This window comes from Bombina bombina, chromosome 1, assembly GCF_027579735.1.
Source record: "Bombina bombina isolate aBomBom1 chromosome 1, aBomBom1.pri, whole genome shotgun sequence".
Lineage (NCBI taxonomy): Eukaryota > Metazoa > Chordata > Amphibia > Anura > Bombinatoridae > Bombina > Bombina bombina.
In genome coordinates this window covers 291,114,815-291,140,142 of record NC_069499.1, presented here as the reverse complement: position 1 = coordinate 291,140,142, position 25,328 = coordinate 291,114,815, and the positions used below count along the sequence as shown (strand labels likewise).

At 36.4% G+C, this 25,328-nt stretch overlaps 1 protein-coding gene across 1 annotated transcript in view; it reads right to left on the bottom strand.

Moving 5' to 3' along the window:
- Positions 1-1,114: 1,114 nt before the first annotated feature.
- LOC128645218 (protein mono-ADP-ribosyltransferase PARP14) overlaps positions 1,115-25,328 on the bottom strand; it is a 285,203-nt gene continuing 260,989 nt past the window's right edge. Inside the window, exon 17 of the mRNA XM_053698043.1 lies at positions 1,115-5,407. Within this exon, the coding sequence (XP_053554018.1) occupies positions 5,118-5,407 (290 nt within the window). The 3' untranslated portion in view covers positions 1,115-5,117. The remainder of the gene's footprint in view (positions 5,408-25,328) is intronic.

Below are 25,328 nucleotides of genomic sequence, written 5' to 3'. Positions count from 1 at the left end.
TTTTTTTTTTTTTTTTTTTTTTTTAAACACAGCCATATTTAGTGTGTGCAATAAGCCAAGAAAAAAACACAAATAAATAAAGTGTAAACATATATGAAATCTTTAACGAAACACATTTCAGTTTTAAAATACTCTAATAACACTTTAAAGGGCCACTGTAAGTAAATATTTTCTATGCCTGTTACTAACTAACTACCCCAAATACACTTTTTATCAATAGCATTTCATTAACATATCTCTACCATATATCAGAAATCTTCTCTGCAAATTTAATTGTTTTCCAAACCCACTCCATGGGTATCCTTTGCTCTGTACCAATCCATTTACAATACCTAGGTTTCAAAATGGCGCTTTAAACACAAAGTTATTGGTTTAAGTATTTTGAACATGCAGTGCTGAAAATAGTGGGCAGGATAACGTGACATCATAAGCGAATAAAAGATATAACTTTTAGAACGTTATGAAACTTTGTTTTGGAGAAAATATAGGTCAGTAGGTTTTAATTAATGTTTATTAACTTTAATATGTTAGTTGTTTAGCTTAAAAATTATAACAGAAAGTAATCCTTTAATATTGCAATAGTAAGTGCGTCTATGTATTTAACTTTTTATAGGAGGGTAACTCCTTTGTTTGTGCATATTTCCCCACTGCCCTTCTGTTGGGTATAGCTGTTTCATTTGTCTGCTTCACTGCTCATTAGATTTCACAGCAGCATGGATGCGCGTCTACGTGATCGCGCACTCACATCTCACAATGTGACCGAGACATTGCGCACTTGGTAATGACTAGTGGTGCGTGTACTTAGTATTTTGTGTATGCGTATAGTTAAAAAATATTTCTGTGCATCTAATTAATTGCACGCATGTTATTGGACAGGGGCAGGCTGAAAAAGCGATGCTGTCCATCCCTTTTAAACGGGCGTTCCAGGATCATTGAGGACTGTGTGTGAAATACAACATAAAAAGGTATAAACAATTAATTTTACTTATTAAATTTTAGTATGTATTACTATAAATCATCTCTTCACATCGTATTGCTGCTGCAAGATACTGTTCCTATTTGAGTAAACTGGTCCTTAATATGTTAAATTGTGTCATAAAAATACAAAGGGTCATTATACCCGTTAAACTTCCCTTTAAAAGAGGGTATTTTATTATGTCTTTCAGTTTATTCATATACATCTGCTAAACAATCAAACTGTTTTTGTTCTAATACTTTTCAGCCAGCGAGCTCCTATCCCATGGGTCATTTAGTGCTTTCCTGTTGAATTCAAAATAAAAATAAGCTATTTTAAAGTGAAAGTAAATCCTAACGTTTTACAAACGCTAGGATTTACTATTGAAACAAATAAAGGGGCGTTTCATTCATGAAGCATAAGATACTTCATGTAGAAAGCTCCTTTATTTGATTCAATCGATCGCCGTTTGAACAGCAGCCCACGTTTTCACCTCTTAGCCAATAGCCGTGCGGTAAATCCGGCTTGGCGCCCATGGGAGCCGGATTTACCGCACGGCTATTGGCCAAGAGGTGAAAACGTCACCTCTTAGCCACATTTTTTTTAGCCGTGGGCTGCTGTAGCAGCTAAGAGCGGCGATCGATTGAATCAAATAAAGCAGCTTTCTACATGAAGTATCTTATACTTCATGAATGAAAGTCCCCTTTATTTGTTTCAATAGACTTTCACTTTAAATCCTTTCATGCAAATAATAATTTTAACAACATGTTTAAATAGTGCCCTTTAATATTCAGTAAAGGAATTTGCTGTGTTTAATGAGTTTAAAATTTGCAAAGCTATATTATGACAAATAATAAATATATCATAAAGAATTTAGCAGATATTAAAAAAAAATAACCACAATTATAAAAAAATGGTTTTATAAATTATATAACACATTATACCGGAAGCATAATAAAGGGACATGAAACCCAAATTATTTATTTCATGATTCAGATAGAGAATATAATTTAAAACAACTTTCTAATTTACTTCTATTATCTAATTTGTTTCATTATCTTGGTATAATTTGTTGAAGGAGCAGCAATGCACTAATGGTTTCTAACTGAGCACATGTGTGAGTCAATCACAATTGATATATATATATATATGCAGCCACCAATCAACAGCTAGAACCTAGTTTCTCTGCTGCTCCTGAGCTTGCCTAGATAAACATTTAAGCAAAGGATAACAAGAGAAGGAAGCAAATTAAATAATAGAAGTTAATTGGAAAGTTGTTTAAAATTGTAATCTCTATAACTATAATCTTAGACGTTTTATATGGCAGTCTAAAAAGCCTAGAATCTCGCTTCAGAAATTAACTCTACCTAGGCAATTTGCAGGTATGGCCCTCTCTGATATACATTTATACAATTTAGTCATGCTAGGACGCATAGCTGCAGACTGGATATCAGCAGCAGATCATTTTACAGATAACGAACTGGAATTAAATATGATCTTTCCTTTTATACCAACATCTCTTTTACATCTTCCCTCCCAGTTAATACCTAAACAAGTGAGAAAAATTAAAACAATTTATACGATCATTCAGGCCTGGAATAAAATTGGGAAAAAAGTTGGAGTTAATACAAATATTCCAAAATATCAAACATTCATAGGAAACCCAGAATTTCAGGAAGGCTTACAGTCACCATTATTACTAAAATGGAAGCAACATGGGATATACTATGTAAGTCAACTCATTAATTCAGAGACAGAAAATATAAAAGCTTTTGAAGAGTTGAAACAAGAGTATAACTTGGATAATCGTGATTTTTTCACTTATCTCCAAGCTAGACACTACACGTTTCAACTAATCAGTAAATTTTCGCAGAGTTGGTCATGGGGTAAGCTGGAAAATTGGTCGGTCTTAATCAGAGCAGGACTAACATCTATCTCTTCTTGGTATAATCTCTTGCTCAGCTATGAGGGAGAAAAAAATATTGCGTATATAGCGCATAAATGGCTGAATCTTCTTATGTACGAACATGGCCTAGAGCATCAAGTAATACGTTCCTTAGCCCTGCTTCATAAGGCTACTATCTCAGAGACCTGGAGGGAATCCCATATCAGATTAATATACTTAGCTTATTATACTCCAGACAAAGGTTATAGATGGCACAACTTAAACTTTAATAAATGCCCCAAGTGTAGGCTACCTGCTGCCGATATAATACATATGATATGGTCCTGCCCTAAAATTTATCAATTTTGGCTTAAAGTCGAATTCTGGATAGAGAAAGCCTTGAAAATAACCTCTTTCAGGTTTTCAGACATAGATATTATCTTCTTAAAGGATAAGAACTCAGACTTAAAAGAAATAGCAATTATAAATTTAGTTATCCTCGCATCCAGAAATCTGATATTTAAAGAATGGAAGAATAGCACAATACCATCAATAGTAGAACTTAAGAATTATCTCAAAAAACAATGCTTGGTTGAGCAACTAGCAACAGATCTAAATATAGAATCTGAAATAAAGAGATTTTTTCAAAAATGGTCAAAATTTATTAAATCGCTCCCTACGGGTGAAATAGATAAGATAATATACCCATTTCGGAATACTGAAATTGTTCTTTTAAATTTATGGTAATTTTTTTTTTTTTTTTTTTTTTTTTTTTCCTCTTCAACCACAGGTCCAATATATTATAATACAAAACAAACTGGTAAAAATCTAAGTAATATCTTTCTCTTGTTCTTTTTTTATTAATTAAGAAAAAAACAACAAAGCATATAACGAGGTTAAAAATCAAAATTAATCTTAACATTAATAATAAATTTTGGTTGTACTACCGTTAAGTTTGAAAATGTTAGTACAAGAATCTAGTAAAATGATATGATATGACATGTATAACAAGCTTTTTATTTATTTTCTTGTGCCATTTAACAAATTGTTAAATCTATTTCTTTTTTGCACTTATAATTATCTTGCTTTGTTGGAATAAAATAAAGAATTAAAAAAAAAAAAAATTGTAATCTCTATCTGAATCGTGAAAGAAAAATTTGGGGTTTCATGTCCCTTTAAATCACCTGCAATAATGACAATAATTTGACATAAACAAAATTAAATTAGCATCTTAACAGATACTTGTTAATAATGTTATTAAAGTACTGTTAATATAATTTTAATTACAATAACCTTAACAGACTACACCTATGAAACAATATTCCAATAAAAGATAAACGGCTAAATTACAAGTGGAACGCAAAAATAGTAGCATAATGAATAGCGCTTCTATTGTTTAGCATATAAGTGATAGTGTCTAGGCCGCATAACATCTGTAATTTGTATAGCGTGGGTGCTATAATTTCCTTACAAAATAGACTTCTATGGGGTCTTACAGTAAAATTCATGTTGGATATCAATCGAGTGCCAACCCGAGGGTGTGCTAAGCTGATGGTGAAGTAGTTAAATTCTTCATGAAGTTCTGTGAAATTCTATTAATAATAATGGTTTACTTCAGGTTGTAAAAAGTGCTACATTTTACATTGGTATTTTGGATTAAAGGGACATGAAACCTAAAATTTTTCTTTCATGATTTAGGTAGAACATATAATTGAAAAAAACTTTCCAATTTACTTCTATTATCAAATTTGCTTCATTCTCTTGGTATCATTTGTTAAATTAGCAGCAATGCACTTCTGGTTTCTAACTGAACACATGGGTGAGCCAATGACAATCGGTATATAAATGCAGCCACCAATAAGCAGATAGAACCTAGGTGTTTTGCTACTCCTAGATAAACCTTTCAACAAAGGATAACAAGAGAAGGAAGCAAATTAAATAATAGAAGTAAATTGGAAAGTTGTTTAAAATGATATGTTCTACCTGATTCATGAAATACATGTTTGGGTTTCATGTCCTTTGAAGCTCCATGCTGTATACATTAAAAACATGGGTTGCGCTAAAAACTTTTCAGCCACATTAAGAAGTTAGGGTAAAATATTTAAATCCCCGCTTGTAATACTAGATTGTGTGTTATTCTTTGCACAAGCTTGCACAAAAATTAACACCCCCGTGCTACTGATTGTGCTCCACTTGTAATCTAGACCAAGGTGATTAGATAAGAAGAGATTATTATTATTATTATCATTTATTTGTATAGCGCCACCAAATTCCGATCTATCTTGAGAAGGTGATTAGATACTCGGGGTAAGCCTGGATGTCATTGAATATCACAAACATAGATGGCTGTGCAGTATTATCTGTTACACTGTCATACAGGTCTGTAGGATCATTTGGATTCTTGGCTGGAGGTGCAACCATTCCGCTTCGCCCTTGAGTCGTTACCCCTGTGAGTACCCGGGTAAGATACATGTATTTCTGTCCTGTTTGATCAGGCCTGGAGTAGGTGTCATGTGCAGAATAATTAGCATTTACGGCAAAATATGTTCCATTTCCAATAGCTGCAGCTGTGATACAAGAACAAACAAGGGAAGAAACACACTTTTAATTACAAAATTAGCATTTCTTGAAAAGTTACACATCAATAAGTATCAAAAATTAATTTTTCTTCCTTTTTGTTTTTACAATACCACTTTCCTTGGCAGGTTGTATTTCTTATTATTTTTCATATTATTACTTTTATTAAGGTGTAAACCAGTGGCGGTTTAATGAGCACAGCAGGCTAAAGACATTTTGCTGCCTGGGTCGAGAATGAAATTACACCCCCCCCCCCCCCGATTTCTACCTATACACACACAAACACAATATATATATATATATATATATAAAATTATATATATATATATATATATATATATATATTTATTTATTTATTTACATATATATATGTGTGTGTGTAAAAAAAAATCTGGGGACAAAAAATCCACAGATAAGCCCCAAAAGCGCTCCCAGCAGGGGAAGCTTCCCTACTACAATATGTTAATATTTACAACATACCATGTAGATCATTCAAAAGATAACTACAGTGAAGCAGCCAGTCTCAAAAAACACAGATAGGTCCCTCAGATCTCTCTAAAGGATAAAAATAAAGAATGATATGGGATGGCGCTATATATATGTAGTGTACGGCACTTTAAAATTGGTACTTACTGAAAATGGTAAATAGTAAAAATGACTAATATTTGACAGCAATGGTATTCAAAATTGTAATACAATACATGGAAAAAATATATATAAGAAAGTTGTTCGAAATATAATAAATAGTACATATAAGAGTCACATAAAATTCATATAAAATTCATACATTACATGAATAATAAAATAAATATAATCAACAATCCTGTCAAATCTATAATTATATAATATTCCTATCAAGGTCCATATAAAAAACTGTATTAGATAAAAATCCTCAGTTCAAGTAGGTGAAGTACGTCAAAAAAAGGAAGAGGGATCTTCACACCCAATTAGATGTACACTTTCAGCAACCTCAATCAATATGAGGTAAGTAGATAGTGTTGATCAGTATTGATCAGAATGTCAGTTGGTAACGGAATCCTCAAGTTCCACTGCTTATGATGTCAGAAACTTCCAGTCTCAATGTATCTCACTTCCAATAAACCTCCCCTCCGTATACAGGCCATTAGATCCACAGAGGGGAAAAACAAACACAAGCCAGATAGGGCTAATAGTGTTATACCGTTTATTGAAACGAACATTAAGACAGACAGGAGATTATTCCACTCACACTATTTAACCTCAATATCATGAGGTATATATACAGCGTTGATAATATTTCTCCCAATACAATGCTAAAAATCCACAAGCCAGCAATTCAGTGGTAAAATATTCAGACAGATAAAACGATCCTTATCAGGGTGAGGCCCTCTGCCTCTTAACCTTATGCTTTTCGAAGGGGGTACAATATCAATAAATGCCCTTCTTCATCAGAGGTGGTATGAACAGCGGATTTCATCTCTTTTATATACCACTGTGAGGTTATGATACTAATTGGGTATCCCATATTTCCGGGAACGTTCCGGGAGTGACGTAATCTATGTCAGCATCATCATGTTAGCATAACTATCTTACATAGCAACTGTTGCTACAGACACATAGCTGGTTGTTCCGTGTATCTCAAACACAACCAGTCTCCTGTCACGCTCCACGGGGACAGGGAATCCCCACAAATAATTTGTACAAATATATTAGTATTTTAATTGATTTGTTTAATCTAATGCTTAGTGTTGAAAACACAAAATATACATATATATTTAACGACCAATAGAAAGGAATATATTAAGGCTTTGTATGCCTTCAATCATTGCTTAAAATACTATAAAACCAACTAAATGAATTGTAGATAAATAAACAAAAAGATAGTTACATAAATATACATACATTTCCTTCATTATATAAAAACACTCATAATACATAAGAATGCATTTAAAATATGTATGAGAATTAATAATTAAATATATTAAAAATATTAAAATGTTAAATTATGGGATACATTAATACTTGTTTCTATAGAAAGGCTGCCACATGAATATCTTTTTTTTCGGCCTAATGGAACTCTGGTATTGAAAGCATGTATCCAATATGTCTCCCTTTGTCTGAGTAGGATTTCTCTATTTCCCCCTCTTTTACCCATATGTACCTGTTCTAAAATAGTACCTTTGAAGCAATTAGGGTTTCGATTATGAACCAGAATATAATGGTCAGATAGGTTGTGAGATTTCAGGCCGGCTTTTATATTCGTGACATGTTCATATATTAACATCTTTATTTATAATTTTCTCATAGGCTGTATAAATCCATACTTTCTTGTATCCTTTTTCTAGAAATGTATTCTTTAGATTGTTGGACTCTTTTTCAAAATCTATTGGATTTGTAAAATCCAGCCTATGAGAAAATTATAAATAAAGATGTTAATAGGGATAAATTGGAAATGGAAAAAACAAGCGAGGTGATAAAAACTACGAAAAAGAATAATATCAGCTTCATTTCAACATTTTGTGAGGGCTCAGAGGGAATTAAACAAATTATTGGAAAACAATGGGATATACTGAAAAAAGATGACCTCCTACGAGAGAAGATAGGTCCAAAGCCAAATTGTATCTTTAGGAGAAATAAAAATTTAAAAACAATAATAGCTCTGAGTCAATTAAAATAATTGGACAGAAATAAAACCTGGCTGACAATGGGCACAACAGGCTTTTACAAATGCAATAGGCTTAATTGTGTATCTTGCGAACACATGTATAATGGAACTAAACCGATCAAATTAGTTTGTTCCACTTCAAGGGAAAAAAAGTGTGAAAAAAGAGCCTGGTCAATTGTAAAACCACGTTTGTGGTATACCTCCTACAATGTAGTTGGAATTTACAATACATTGGGAGAACCACAAGACCATACAAGAAACGCCTATATGAACATGTCACGAATATAAAAGCCGGCTTGAAATCTCATAACCTATCTGACCATTATAATCTGATTCCTAATCAAAACCCTAATTGCCTCAAAGGTACTATTTTAGAACAGGTACATATGGGTAAAAGAGGGGGAAATAGAGAAATCCTACTTAGACAAAGGGAGACATATTGGATACATGCTTTCAATACCAGAAGTCCATTAGGCCTAAAAAAAGATATTGATGTGGCAGCCTTTCTATAGAAACAAGTATTAATCTATCCCATTATTTAACATTTTAATATTTTTTTTATATATTTAATTATTAATTTTCATACATATTTTAAATGCATTCTTATGAATTATAAATGTTTTTATATAATGAAGGAAATGTATGTTTATTTATGAAACTATCTTTCGCCTAGATTTAGAGTTTTGCGGCCAAAGGGGTGCGTTAGCTACGCATGTTTTTTTCCCCCCGCACCTTTTAAATAACGCTGGTATTGAGAGTTCTATGAAGGGCTGCGTTAGGCTCCAATAAAGGGAGCGTAGAGGCATATTTACCGCCACTTCAACCCTCAATACCAGCGTTGCTTACGGTAGCGGCTAGCTGGAAAAACGTGCTCGTGCGCGATTCCCCCATAGGAAACAATGGGGCAGTTTGGGCTGAAAAAACCTAACACCTGCAAAAAAGCATCATTAAGCTCCTATCTCAGCCCCATTGTTTCCTATGGGGAAACACTCTCTAAGTCTGCACCTAACACCCTAACATGTACCCCGAGTCTAAACACCCCTAACCTTACACTTATTAACCCCTATTCTGCCGCCCCCGCTATCGCTGACCCCTGCATTTTATTATTAACCCCTAATCTGCCGCTCCAGACACCGCCGCAACCTACATTATACCTATGTACCCCTAATCTGCTGCCCACAACATTGCCGACCCCTATATTATATTTATTAACCCCTAATCTTCCGCCCCAACGTCACTGCTACCTTACCTACACTTATTAACCCCTAATCTGCCGACCGGACCTCGCCGCCACTATAATAAATGTATTAACCCCTAAACCACCGCACTCCTGCCTCACAATTCCTATAATAAATTGTATTAACCCCTAATCTGCCCTCCCTAACATCTGCGACACCTAACTTCAAGTATTAACCCCTAATCTGCCGACCGGACCTCGCCGCTACTCTAATAAATGTACAAAATAGTGAACAGCGCTAAATCTTGGTCAACATACCCCTTGGATAAGGTAAGAAACTTTCCAACGATAGAAGCCGGAACAGGACTCTCAGACGAGATGCAGCTGCACACCAACCCGTAGATTCCTCTCTCTCGGATAGACAGACGTGGCTATGAAGACAAAAAAGGGACAGCGCAACTCGATTCAAGGTAGATTTTATTAACATCCAGATCTGCACACACGTAGAAATGCACTTACAAGATGTAAGATGATAAAAAGCAGTCGTTAAAAGACAAGATCAGGACACTCCAGGTTCAGGCGTAGCGTCTTTAGCAGCGGTTGAATTATTTCCGGCGTCTAATTCAAAACTCCCGGGTAATCGGCACCTATGCGCTAGATACGTCAAAGGATCACCGCCTGGCGACACTCCCCTCCACCTACGGATGTCCTGCTGGATCAAAAAGCCTCAACGCGTTTCGCCGGTTCACACACACCGGCTTTTTCAAGAGTGAATGATCCAGGTATGAAAGAAGTCACTTTTAAAGATCCAAGTTAATTAGGTAAGTGGTATCCTTAGAACACCTTAAACATTTCTTTACAACCATATTTATGGCGTCAAATTTCCTCGCCACAAATCTAACCACATATTACAATAAAATAACATAGTCCACTACATTTCACAAAATTTCATCCTGCAAATATGAAGAGAAATATATCATAGAAATTACCATAAACATAAAATATACATATTAAATAGATAATCCACAGTAGTTAATATACGAAAACAAAATTGTTTTAAAAAACATTAAAAACAAACATCGTGACCTATATTGTGATTCTAATTTTAAGAAATGTATTCATTCTAATTTTAAGAAATGTATTTTTTGGAATTGAATTGAAGATTCTATTTTCTATTTTAAAATTTTAATATAGGTCACGATGTTTGTTTTTAATGTTTTTTAAAACAATTTTGTTTTTATATATTAACTACTGTGGATTATCTATTTAATATGTATATTTTATGTTTATGGTAATTTCTATGATATATTTCTCTTCATATTTGCAGGTGATCCTTTGACGTATCTAGCGCATAGGTGCCGATTACCCGGGAGTTTTGAATTAGACGCCGGAAATAATTCAACCGCTGCTAAAGACGCTACGCCTGAACCTGGAGTGTCCTGATCTTGTCTTTTAACTACTGCTTTTTATCATCTTACATCTTGTAAGTGCATTTCTACGTGTGTGCAGATCTGGATGTTAATAAAATCTACCTTGAATCGAGTTGCGCTGTCCCTTTTTTGTCTTCATACTCTAATTATTAGTATTAACCCCTAAAGCTAAGTGTAACCCTAACCCTAACAACCCCCTAAATGAAATAAATTATTTCTTATTAAAAAAAATGAATCCTATTTAAAGCTAAATACTTACCTGTAAAATAAACCCTAATATAGCTACAATATAAATAATAATTACATTGTAGCTATTTTAGGATTTATATTTATTTTACAGGCAACTTTGTATTTAGTTATTTACTATTTAATAGCTACCTAGTTAAAATAATTACAAAATTACCTGTAAAATAAATCCTAACCTAAGTTACAATTAAACCTAACACTAAACTATCAATAAATTAATTAACTAAACTACCTACAATTACCTACAATTAAATAAACTAAACTAAATTACAAAAAAAACAAACACTAAAATACAAAAAAAAAAAGATTACAACAATTTTAAACTAATTACACCTACTCTAAGCCCCCTGAAAAAATAACAAAGCCCCCCAAAATAAAAAAATGCCCTACCCTATTCTAAAATAAAAAGTTAACAGCTCTATTACCTTACCAGCCCTTAAAAGGGCTTTTTGCGGGGGAAGGCCCCAAAGAAATCAGCTCTTTTGCCTGTAAAAACAAACATACAATACCCCCCCAACATTACAACCCACATACCCGTAATCTAACCCACCCAAACCCCCCTTAAAAAAACTAACACTAAGCCCCTGAAGATCTTCCTACCTTGTCTTCACCCAGCAGGGTACCATCCGATCCATCCAGAAGAGGGTCCGAAGTCTTCATCCTATCCGGCCAGAAGAGGTCCTCCAGAGGGTCCGAAGTCTTCATCCTATCCGGCCAGAAGAGGTCCTCCAGAGGGTCCAAAGTCTTCATCCAGGCGGCATCTTCTATCTTCTTCCATCCGGAGCGGGTCCATCTTGAAGCAGCCAGCCCGGATCCATCCTCTTCTTCCGACGTCCTAACAGCGAATGAAGGTTCTTTTAAATGACGTCATCCAAGATGGCGTCCCTCGAATTCCGATTGGCTGATAGGATTCTATCAGCCAATCGGAATTAAGGTAGGAAAAATCTGATTGACTGATTGAATCAGCCAATCAGATTCAAGTTCAATCGGATTGGCTGCGGAATCGGAACAGCCAATAGAATGCGAGCTCAATCTGATCGGCTGATTGGATCAGCCAATCCGATTGAACTTGAATCTGATTGGCTGATTTAATCAGCCAATCAGATTTTTCCTACCTTAATTCCGATTAATTCGAAGGACGCCATCTTGGATGACGTCATTTAAAGGAACCTTCATTCGCTGTTAGGACGTCGGAAGAAGAGGATGGATCCACGCCGGCTGCTTCAAGATGGACCCGCTCCGCTCCGGATGGAAGAAGAGAGAAGATGCCGTCTGGATGAAGACTTCGGACCCTCTGGAGGACCTCTTCTGGTTGGATAGGATGAAGACTTCGGACCCTCTGGAGGACCTCTTCTGGCCGGATAGGATGAAGACTTTGGACCCTCTGGAGGACCTCTTCTGGTTGGATAGGATGAAGACTTCGGACCCTCTGGAGGACCTCTTCTGGCCGGATAGGATGAAGACTTCGGACCCTCTTCTGGACGGATCGGATGGTACCCGGCTGGGTGAAGACAAGGTAGGAAGATCTTCAGGGGCTAAGTGTAAGGTTTTTTAAGGGGGGTTTGAGTGGGTTCGATTAGGGGTATGTGGGTGGTGGGTTTGTTGGGGGGTATTGTATGGTTTTTTTTACAGGCAAAAGAGCTGATTTCTTTGGGGCATGCCCCGCAAAAAGCCCTTTTAAGGGCTGGTAAGGTAATAGAGATGTTAACTTTTTATTTTAGAATAGGGTAGGGCATTTTTTTTTATTTTGGGGGGCTTTGTTATGTTTTTTAGGGTGCTTAGAGTAGGTGTAATTAGTTTAAAATTCTTGTAATCTTTTTTTTGTAATTTAGTGGGGTTTTTTTTTGTAATTTAGTTTAGTTGATTTAATTGTAGGTAATTGTAGGTAGTTTAGTTAATTAATTTATTGATAGTGTAGTGTTAGGTTTAATTGTAAATTAGGTTAGGATTTATTGTACAGGTAATTTTGTAATTATTTTAACTAGGTAGTATAGTAAATAACTATTTAATAGCTATTGTACCTAGTTAAAATAAATACAAAGTTGCCTGTAAAATAAATATAAATCCTAAAATAGCGACAATGTAATTATTATTTATATTGTAGATATATTAGGGTTTATTTTACAGGTAAGTATTTAGCTTTAAATAGGATTCATTTTTTTTAATAAGAAATAATTTATTTTGTTAGATAAAAATTATATTTAACTTAGGGGGGTGTTAGGGTTAGGGTTACACTTAGCTTTAGGGGTTAATACATTTATTAGAGTAGTGGCGAGGTCCGGTCGGCAGATTAGGGGTTAATACTTAAAGTTAGGTGTTGCAGATGTTAGGGAGGGCGGATTAGGGGTTAATAAAATTTATTATAGGGTTTGCGAGGCGGGAGTGCGGGGTTTAGGGGTTAATACATTTATTATAGTGGCGGCGAGGTCCGGTCGGCAGATTAGGGGTTAATAAGTGTAGGTAAGGTAGCGGCGACGTTGGGGGGGGGGGGGCAGATTAGGCGTTAATAAATATTATGTAGGTGTCAGCGATGTTAGGGGCAGCAGATTAGGGGTAATGTAGGTGGCGGCGGTGTGCAGTTGGCAGATTAGGCCTTAAAAATTTTTATTAGAGTGGCGGCGATGTGGGAGGGCCTCGGTTTAGGGGTACATAGGTAGTTTATGGGTGTTAGTGTACTTTAGAGAACAGTAGTTAAGAGCTTTATAAACCGGCGTTAGCCCATAAAGCTCTTAATTCCTGACTTTTTTCTGCGGCTGGAGTCTTGTCGGTAGAGGGTGTACCGCTCACTTCAGCCAAGACTCTAAATACCGGCGTTAGGAAGATCCCATTGAAAAGATAGGATACGCAATTGGCGTAAGGAGATCTGCGGTATGGAAAAGTCGTGGCTGGAAAGTGAGCGTTAGACCCTTTCCTGACTTACTTTAAATACCAGCGGGCGGTAAAAAGCAGCGTTAGGACCCCTTAACACTGCTTTTGACGGCTAACGCAGAACTCTAAATCTAGGCGTTTTTGTTTTTTTATCTACAATTCATTTTGTTGGATTTATAGTATTTTAAGCAGTGGTTGAATGCATACAAAGCCTTAATATATTCCTTTCTATTTGTCGTTAAATATATATGTATATTTTGTGTTTTCAACAGTATGCATTAGATTGAACAAATCAATTAAAATACTAATATATAGTAACATAGTAGATAAGGTTGAAAAAAGACTGAAGTCCATTGAATTCAACCTATACAAATCTAAAATATTTACAAAAAGCTCCAGTTAAGCTTAAATAACCCCACTAAAAGGTGACTCATTTAATACTAGCAATCATATCCATGAATTTTGTTTATATACAGAAATGTATCCAGACTATTTTTAAATGTATCTATGGTATTGGCATTCACTACCTCCTTTGGTAATGAGTTCCACAATTTTATTGCTCTTACAGTGAAAAAACGTTTCTGTTGCAGGAGATTAAATCTCCTTTCCTCCAACCTTAAATTGTGAACTCTTGTCAGACAACAATTTTCTTAGAATAAACAGAGCTTCTGCCATCTCTGAATATGGACCTTGAATATATTTATATAAAGTAATCATGTCACCTCTCAAGCGCCTTTTTTCTAAAGAAAACAGACCCAGTTTGGCTAGCCCCTCCTCATAGGTTAATTTCTCCAATCCCTTTATTAGCTTTGTGGCCCTTCTCTGAACTTTTTCTAGTTCTGCAATATCTTTTTTTGTGATCGGTCCCTAGAACTGCACTCCATACTCAAGGTGAGGTCTTACCAGGGCTTTATATAATGACAGAATTATGCTTTCCTCCCTTGAATCAATGCCTCTTTTAATACATGCTAGTATCTTATTAGCCTTTGAAGCCGCTGCTCTGCATTGTGCACCCATCTTTAGCTTGTTATCTATTACTACTCCCAAATCCCTTTCCTCCTCTGTTTGGCTAAGTCTTGTCCCATTTAAAAAATACATTGCCTGCTAATTTTTACTTCCAAAATGTAGAACCTTGCATTTTTCCGTATTAAATCTAATTTTTCATTTACTTGCCCATACTTCTAATTTTTGCAGATCCCTTTGTAATGAAAGTTCATCCTGCTCTGATCTAATGACCTTACTTAACTTAGTATCATCTGCAAAAATAGATATGTCGCTATTGAATCCTTGCTCCAAGTCATTTATAAAAATATTAAAAGAACAGGGCTCAGTACTGATCCCTGGGGGACTCCACTGATTACCTTTTTCCAATCTGAGTATGATCCATTTACTACTACTCGTTGCTCCCTATCTTTTATCCAGTTATTTATCCATGAGCTAACATTTTCAGCTATTCCCAGTCCCTTAATTTTGTGCATTAATCTCTTATGTAGCACTGTATCAAATGCCCTTGCAAAATCTAAGTATATCACATCAACTGATTCCCCTTTATCTATATTTTGACTTACTTCCTCGTAGAATCTAATTAGATTAGTTTGACATGATCAATTTTTCCTAAAACCATGCTGATTAGAACTCATAATCTTGTTTACACGAATATGCTCATCAAAATAATCCCTTATAATCCCTTCAAATATCTTCCCCACTATTGATGTCAGAATAACAGGTCTATAGCTTCCTGGATCATCCCTGCTTCCCTTTTTGAAGAGTGGCACCACATCAGCTTTACGCCAATCCTGGGGTACTATGCCTGAGGATAATGAGTCTTGAAAAATTAAGAGTAGAGGTTTTTCTATAACAGTGCTAAATTCCCTTAACTCCCTTGGGTGTATTCCATCTGGGCCTGGAGTTTTATTTACCTTAATATTATCCATTTTTTTCCTGATATTCTCTAAACATAACCCAGTTAATGGTATGGACTTGCATGTTCTATTTTGTTCCAAAGTATCATCCAATGGTTCCTCTCTTGTGTATACTGAAGAAAAAAAACTGTCATTATTTATCATGCTACACGCATTTTAATGTACCTATATTATCCTTCTTACGGCTAGATTTAGAGTTTTGTCAGTAAGGACCCGCGTAGCTAACGCCAGCTTTTTTCTGGCCGCACCATAAAAATAACTCTGGTATTGAGAGTCCACATAAAGGCTGCGTTAGGCTCCAAAAAAGGAGCGTAGAGCATATTTAACGCAGCTTCAACTCTCGATACCAGAGTTGCTTACGGACGCGGCCAGCCTAAAAAACGTGCTCGTGCACGATTCCCCCATAGGAAACAATGGGGCTGTTTGAGCTGAAAAAAAACCTAACACCTGCAAAAAAGCCGCGTTCAGCTCTTAACGCAGCCCCATTGTTTGCTATGGGGAAACACTTCCTACGTCTGCACCTAACACCCTAACATGTACCCTGAGTCTAAACACCCCTAGCCTTACACTTATTAACCCCTAATCTGCCGCCCCCTGCATATTATTTTTAACCCCTAATCTGCCGCTCCGTAAACCGCCGCTACTTACATTATCCTTATGTACCCCTAATCTGCTGCCCCTAACACCACCGACCCCTATATTATATTTATTAACCCCTAATCTGCCCCCCACAACGTCGCCTCAACCTGCCTACACTTATTAACCCCTAATCTGCCGACCGGACCGCACCGCTATCATAATAAAGTTATTAACCCCTAATCCACCTCACTAACCCTATAATAAATAGTATTAACCCCTAATCTGCCCTCCCTAACATCGCCGACACCTAACTTCAATTATTAACCCCTAATCTGCCGACTGGAGCTCATAATAAATGTATTAACCTCTAAAGCTAAGTCTAACCCTAACACTAACAACCCCCTAAATTAAATATAATTTTAATCTAACGAAATTAATTAACTCTTATTAAATAAATTATTCCTATTTAAAGATAAATACTTACCTGTAAAATAAATCCTAATATAGCTACAATATAAATTATAATTATATTATAGCTATTTTAGGATTAATATTTATTTTACAGGTAACTTTGTATTTATTTTAACCAGGTACAATAGCTATTAAATAGTTAAGAACTATTTAATAGCTAAAATAGTTAAAATAATTACAAAATTACCTGTAAAATAAATCCTAACCTAAGTTACAATTAAACCTAACACTACACTATCAATAAATAAATTAAATACAATACCTACAAATAACTACAATGAAATAAACTATCTAAAGTACAAAAAATAAAAAAGAACTAAGTTACAAAAAATAAAAAAATATTTACAAACATAAGAAAAATATTACAACAATTTTAAACTAATTACACCTACTCTAAGCCCCCTAATAAAATAACAAAGCCCCCCAAAATAAAAAAATGCCCTACCCTATTCTAAATTACTAAAGTTCAAAGCTCTTTTACCTTACCAGCCCTGAACAGGGCCCTTTGAGGGGCATGCCCCAAGAAGTTCAGCTCTTTTGCCTGTAAAAAAAAACATACAATACCCCCCCCAACATTACAACCCACCACCCACATACCCCTAATCTAACCCAACCCCCCTTAAATAAACCTAACACTAAGCCCCTGAAGATCTTCCTACCTTATCTTCACCATACCAGGTTCACCGATCGATCCAGAAGAGCTCCTCCGATGTCCTGATCCAAGCCCAAGCGGGGGGCTGAAGAGGTCCATGATCCGGCTGAAGTCATCATCCAAGCGGGAGCTGAAGAGGTCCATGATCCGGCTGAAGTCTTCATCCAAGCGGGAGCTGAAGAGGTCCATGATCCGGATGAAGTCTTCTATCAACGGCATCTTCAATCTTCTTTCTTCGGGAGCCATCATCTTCCATCCGACGCAGAACATCCTCTTCTCCCGACGCCTACTAGCCGAATGACGGTTCCTTTAAATGACGTCATCCAAGATGGCGTCCCTCGAATTCCGATTGGCTGATAGGATTCTATCAGCCAATCGGAATTAAGGTAGGAATATTCTGATTGGCTGATGGAATTAAGGTAGGAATCCAATCAGCCAATCGGATTGAACTTGATTCTGATTGGCTGATTCCATCAGCCAATCAGAATATTCCTACCTTAATTCCGATTGGCTGCGAGAATCCTATCAGCCAATTGGAATTCGAGGGACGCCATCTTGGATGACGTCATTTAAAGGAACCGTCATTCGTCGTTCAGTCGTCGGCCAGGGTGGATGTTCCGCGTGGGAGGTCTTCAGGATCCTGCCGCTCCGCTCCGGATGGATGACGATAGAAGATCCCGCTTGGATGAAGACTTCAATCGGATGGAAGACCTCTTCTGCCCCGCTTGGATGAAGACTTCTACCGGATGGAGGACCTCTTCTTGCTCCGCTTGGATGAAGAATTTGGCTCGGCTGGGTGAAGACGACTCAAGGTAGGGAGATCTTCAGGGGCTTAGTGTTAGGTTTATTTAAGGGGGGTTTGGGTTAGATTAGGGGTATGTGGGTGGTGGGTTGTAATGTTGGGAGGGGGGGGTATTGTATGTTTTTTTTTACAGGCAAAAGAGCTGAACTTCTTGGGGCATGCCCCGCAAAGGGCCCTGTTCAGGGCTGGTAAGGTAAAAGAGCTTTGAACTTTAGTAATCTAGAATAGGGTAGGGCATTTTTTTTATTTTGGGGGGCTTTGTTATTTTATTAGGGGGCTTAGAGTAGGTGTAATTATTTTAAAATTGTTGTAATATTTTTCTTATGTTTGTAAATATTTTTTTATTTTTGGTAACTTAGTTCTTTTTTATTTTTTGTACTTTAGTTGGTTTATTTCATTGTAGTTATTTGTAGGTATTGTATTTAATTAATTTATTGATAGTGTAGTGTTAGGTTTAATTGTAGGTAATTGTAGGTATTTTATTTAATTAATTTATTGATAGTGTAGAGTTAGGTTTAATTGTAACTTAGGTTAGGATTTATTTTACAGGTAAATTTGTAATTATTTTAACTATTTTAGCTATTAAATAGTTCTTAACTATTTAATAGCTATTGTACCTGGTTAAAATAAATACAAAGTTACCTGTAAAATAAATATTAATCCTAAAATAGCTATAATATAATTATAATTTATATTGTAGCTATATTAGGATTTATTTTACAGGTAAGTATTTAGCTTTAAATAGGAATAATTTATTTAATAAGAGTTAATTTCGTTAGATTAAAATTATATTTAACTTAGGGGGTGTTAGTGTTAGGGTTAGACTTAGCTTTAGGGGTTAATACATTTATTAGAATAGCGGTGAGCTCCAGTCGGCATATTAGGGGTTAATGTTTGAAGTTAGGTGTCGGCGATGTTAGGGAGGGCAGATTAGGGGTTAATACTATTTATTATAGGGTTAGTGAGGCGGATTAGGGGTTAATAACTTTATAATAATAGCGGTGCGGTCCGCTCGGCAGATTAGGGGTTAATAAGTGTAGGCAGGTGGAGGCGACGTTGAGGGGGGCAGATTAGGGGTTAATAAATATAATATAGGGGTCGGCGGTGTTAGGGGCAGCAGATTAGGGGTACATAAGTATAACGTAGGTGGCGGCGCTTTGCGGTCGGCAGATTAGGGGTTAATTATTGTAGGTAGCTGGCTGCGACGTTGTGGGGGGCAGGTTAGGGGTTAATAAATATAATATAGGGGTCGGCAGTGTTAGGGGCAGCAGATTAGGGGTACATAAGTATAACGTAGGTGGCGGTCGGCAGATTAGGGGTTAAAAAAATTTAATCGAGTGGCGGCGATGTGGGGGGACCTCGGTTTAGGGGTACATAGGTAGTTTATGGGTGTTAGTGTACTTTAGAGTACAGTAGTTAAGAGCTTTATGAACCGGCGTTAGCCCAGAAAGCTCTTAACTACTGACTTTTTTCTGCGGCTGGAGTTTTGTCGTTAGAATTCTAACGCTCATTTCAGACACGACTCTAAATACCGGAGTTAGAAAAATCCCATTGAAAAGATAGGATACGCAATTTACGTAAGGGGATCTGCGGTATGGAAAAGTCGCGGCTGAAAAGTGAGCGTTAGACCCTTTTTTTTTTTAATGACTCCAAATACCGGAGGTAGCCTAAAACCAGCGTTAGGAGCCTCTAACGCTGGTTTTCACGGCTACCGCCAAACTCCAAATCTAGGCCTTAGATCTTTTTGCTATTTATGTACTTAAAGAACCTTTTAGGGTTAGACTTAGAATCCTTTGCAATTCATTTTTTATTTTCAATTTTGGCTAATTTGATTGCTTTTTTGCATGCATTGTTATATTCCTTATAAATATTGTATGTCGAGTCTGTACTATTTTCTTTGAATAATTTAAATGCCCTACGTTTTTTCCTAATTTCTCTTAACACATTTTTATTTATCCACAACGGTTTTGATTTTTGATTTTTATAACCATATGGTATTTGTTGATATGTATATTTATTTAACAAAGTTTTAAATATTATCCATTTATCCTCTGTATTTTTATTAGAGAATACATTGTACCAACTTATATTATTTAATGATTTCCTTAAATAGTTGAATTTTGCTTTTTTGAAGTTAAAAGTCTTACCTTTAAGACATTGCATATGAAAAGAGATTTCAAATGTGACCATGTTATGATCACTGTTACCCAAATATTCTTTGACTTTTATGTTTGATATTATATCTGTATTGTTTGATAGCACTAAATCCAATATAGCTTTACTCCTAGCTGGCTCCTCTATTAATTGAGACAAGAAGTTATCCCTGAGAACATTTAAAAATCTATCCCCCTTAGCTGAATTACTAGTTTCATTGGCCAGTTTATATCAGGGTAGTTAAAATCTCCCATAATTACAGCACTGTTATTAGCAGCCTTACCTATTTGCATTAGTAGTTGAGTTTCCTCCAGGTCACTAATGTTAGGGGGCTTGTAGCATGTTCCTTGTAATATTTTTTTAGGATTTCCCCCCACTCTTTATTTCAACCCACAGGGTCTCTACATTGTCACTTGTATCATAAATATCTTCCCTTATTGTAGGTTTAAGGTTAGGTTTAATATACATGCAGATTCCTCCACCCCTTTTATTATTCCTATCCCTAATAAATAAAGTATACCCCTCTAAGTTAACTGCCCAGTCATGTGAATCATCCCACCAAGTTTCAGTTATACTGATAACATCATAGTCCTCTTCTGCAACTAAGAGCGTCGGCTCCCCCATTTTACCTGTCATGCTTCTTGCATTTGTTGTTATACATTTAATTTTCATGTGCTTTCTGCTGCTACTTGGTGTGTTTTCCTCTATACTTTCTAATGTGACATTTCTTAAGTCATCCCTTCCTTGAGATATTAAGGGAGTGGCATATTCACAGACTGATCTCTCTGTTCTATTGTGTTCTAACTGACCCTCCCCCCGTTTGCCTAGTTTAAAAGGTTCTCTAAACGTGCTACCATCCTTTCCCCCAACACACCAGCACCCATGTCATTCAGGTGCAATACATCCTTACTGTACAAATTGTACCCTAATGAAAAATCAGCCCAGTGCTCTAAAAAGTCAAACCCCTCATACACCATGTTTTTAACCATGAATTAACAGACCTTAGCTCCTTCTGCCTTACTGAGTTAGCACACAGCACTGGTAGATATTACTTTGGAGTTCCTTGCTTTAAGCTTGCTACCTAACTCCCTGAAGTCATTTTTTAGGACTCTCCATCTCCCGCCGAATCCTTCATAAGTACCAATATGCACCATGACTGCAGGATCAGACCCACATCCATCTAACAATCTATCAATATGCTCCACAATATGCATAACACGAGCCCCTGGAAGACAGCAAACTGTTTTATTTAAAGGGTCTGGCTGACAAATTACCCTATCAACCTTCCTAATAATAGAGTCTCCTACCACCAACGTCTGAAGGACTGTTAACTATAGTATGCCCCTCTACCATGTTTGAAGGACTACCCACCATAGTATGCTGCTCTTCCACAACTAAAGGACTGCTCACTATACTAGGCAAACCAGCCCTCTCTGACACTGCCACCCCCGAACTGATATCCCCAATATCTTCACTTAATGTATTTGTACAAATTATTTGTGGGGATTCCTTGTCCCTGTGGAGCGTGACAGGAGACTGGTTGTGTTTGAGATACACGGAACAACCAGCTATGCGTCTGTAGCACCAGTTGCTATGTAAGATAGTTATGCTAACGTGATGATGCTGACATAGATTACTTCACTCCCGGAACGTTCCTGGAAATATGGGATACCCAATTATTATCGTAGCCTCACAGCGGTATATAAAAGAGATGCAATCCGCTGTTCATACCACCTCTGATGAAGAAGGGCATTTATTGATATTGTACCCCCTTCAAAACGCGTAAGGTTAAGAGGCAGAGGGCCTCACCCTGATAAGGATCGTTTTATCTGTCTGAATATTTTATCACTGAATTGCTGGCTTGTGGATTTTTAGCATTGTATTGGGAGAAATATTATCAATGCTGTATATATACCTCATGATATTGAGGTTAAATAGTGTGAGTTGAATAATCTCCTGTCTGTCTTTATGTTCGTTTCAATAAACGGTATAACACTATTAGCCCTATCTGGCTTGTGTTTGTTTTTCCCCTCTGTGGCCTGGATACGGAGGGCAGGTTTATTGGAAGTGAGATATATTGAGACTGGAAGGTTCTGACATCACAAGCAGTAGAACTTGAGGATTCTGTTACCAACTGACATTCTGATCAATACTCTAGGAGGCGCCTAATCGATACTATCTACTAACCTCATATTGATTGAGGTTGCTGAAAGTAAGTGTACATCTAATTGGGTGTGAAGATCACTCTTCTTTTTTTGATGTACTTCACCTACTTGGACTGAAGGTATTTATCTAATACCGCCCAGATTACAAGTTTTGCGGTAACAGGGGTGAGGTATTAACTTGCACGTTATTCTCACCGCTCATTTTTCTGCAGCGCTGGTATTACGAGTTTTCAGAAACCCAGTGTTAAAAGACAAAAAGTGAGCATAGCGCAAAATTTAGCTCCAAATCTCACTTCAATACCAGCGCTGCTTAAGTGAGCGGTGAGCTGGTGTAACGTGTTTGTGCACAATTTCCCCATATGAATTAACGGGGAGAGCCAGCTGAAAAAAAGTTTAACTGCAAAAAAGCAGCGTAAAACTGAGTAACGCAGCCCCATTGATTCCTTTGGGGAAATAAAATGTATGTTTACACCTAACACCCTAACATGAACCCAGAGTCTAAACACCCCTAATCTTAGACTTATTAACCCCTAATCTGCTGCCCGACATCGCTGACACCTACATTATAATTATTAACCCCTAATCTGCCGCTCCGAAAACCGCCCCACCTACATTATACTTATGGACCCCTAATCTGCTGCCCCCAACATCATATTTATTAACCCCTAATCTGCCGCCCCAACGTCGCCGCCACTATAATAAACATATTAACCCCTAAACCGCTGCACTCCCGCCTCGCAAACATTAGTTAAATATTATTAACCCCTAGTCTGCCGTCCCTAACATCGCCGCCACCTACCTACATTTATTAACCCCTAATCTGCCGCCCCCAACGTCGCCACCACTATATTAAATGTATTAACCCCTAAACCTAAGTCTAACCCTAAACCTAACACCCCCTAACTTAAATATAATTAAAATAAATCTAAGAAAACCTACTATTATTAACTAAATAATTCCTATTTAAAACTAAATACTTACCTGAAAATTAAACCCTAAGCTAGCTACAATATAACTAATAGTTACATTGTAACTAGCTTAGGGTTTTTTTTATTTTTCAGGCAAGTTTGTATTTATTTTAACTAGGTAGAATAGATATTAAATAGTTATTAACTATTTAATAACTGCCTAGCTAAAATAAATCCAAAAGTACCTGTAAAATAAAACCTAACCTAAGTTACACTAACACCTAACACTACAATATAATTAAATAAATTAACTAAATTAAATACAATTACCTAAATTAAATTAGCAAAAGTACAAAAAAACCAACACAAAATGACAGAAAATAATAAACAAATTACAGATATTTAAACTAATTACACCTAATCTAATAGCCCTATCAAAATGAAAAAATGCCCCCCCAAAATAAAAAACCCCTAGCCTAAACTAAACTACCAATAGCCCTTAAAAGGGTCTTTTGCAGGGCATTGCGCCAAAGTAATCAGCTCTTTTACCTGTAAAAAAAAATTCAAACAACCTCCCCAACAGTAAAACTCACCACCCACACAACCAACCCCCCAAATAAAAACCTAAATCTAAATAAACCTAAGCTAACCATTGCCCTGAAAAGGGCATTTGGATGGACATTGCCCTTAAAGGGACTGTCTAATTAAAATTAAACTTTCATGATTCAGATAGGGCATGCAATTTTAAACAACTTTCCAATTTACTTCTATTATCTCATTTGCTCAATTATTTAGATATCCTTTGTTGAAGAAATAGCATTGCACATGTGTGAGCCAATCACACAAGGCCTCTATGTGCTGCAACCAATCAGCAGCTACTGAGCATATCTAGATATGCTTTCCAGCAAGTGATATCAAGAGAATTAAGCAAATTAGATAATAGAAGTAAATTAGAAAGTTGTTTAAAATGACATGCTCTTTCTAAACCATGAAAGAAAAAAAATTGGGTTTCATGTCCCTTTAAAAGGGCAGTTAGCTCTTTTGCCGCCGAAACCATAACCTTAAAAAAAAAAAAACACCCAATATACCCTTAAAAAAACCTAACACTAACCCCCTGAAGATCGACTGGGAGACGTCTTCACCCAAGCCAGGCCGAAGTCCTCAATCAGCCAATAGGATTGAGCTTGCATTCTATTGGCTGATTGGAACAGCCAATAGAATGCGAGCTCAATCCTATTGGCTAATTGGGTCACAAATCTAGTGAGTGCATGTCTATTCTAGTATATATATATATATATATATATATATATATATATATATATATATATATATATATATATATACATACATATATATATATATACATACACACATATATATATATATAACGCACAGAGAAAACCCAGCACTCATAGGGAAGAACCATAGGGAAAATTACAAAACAAATTAATACAACACACAGAGAAAACCCAGCACTCACTTGTAAGCTCTCAGCTAAGATTTAAAAGCAAAACTGGAAAGGTTAGTCACCGCATCTGGCCAAATGGGATTTTGTAATTTTCCCTATGGTTCTTGCACCCAGACCTGTCTGGGGTTAACTGCTTGTGGCTCTGGGGACAGCACAGCTTCCTGTGAGTGCCAGTGGCACCCAGGGCTGAGCATGTTGCAGGGTCATAGGATGTGTACCCGGTCCGGTATGAGAGTGCAGTTCCCTTCCGTGTTTTGTATATGTCTAGGGTGATTACATATTCCTGTGCACCCTTTTTTTGTTTTCAGTTTGTTTGGATTTGAAAGCTTGCATTGTGTGGCTGTTTTAGGGTCTCAGGTATTGGAGAGGACCTTGACGTGGTGCCTGAGCTTGTCCCATTTGGCCAGATGCGGTGACTAACCTTT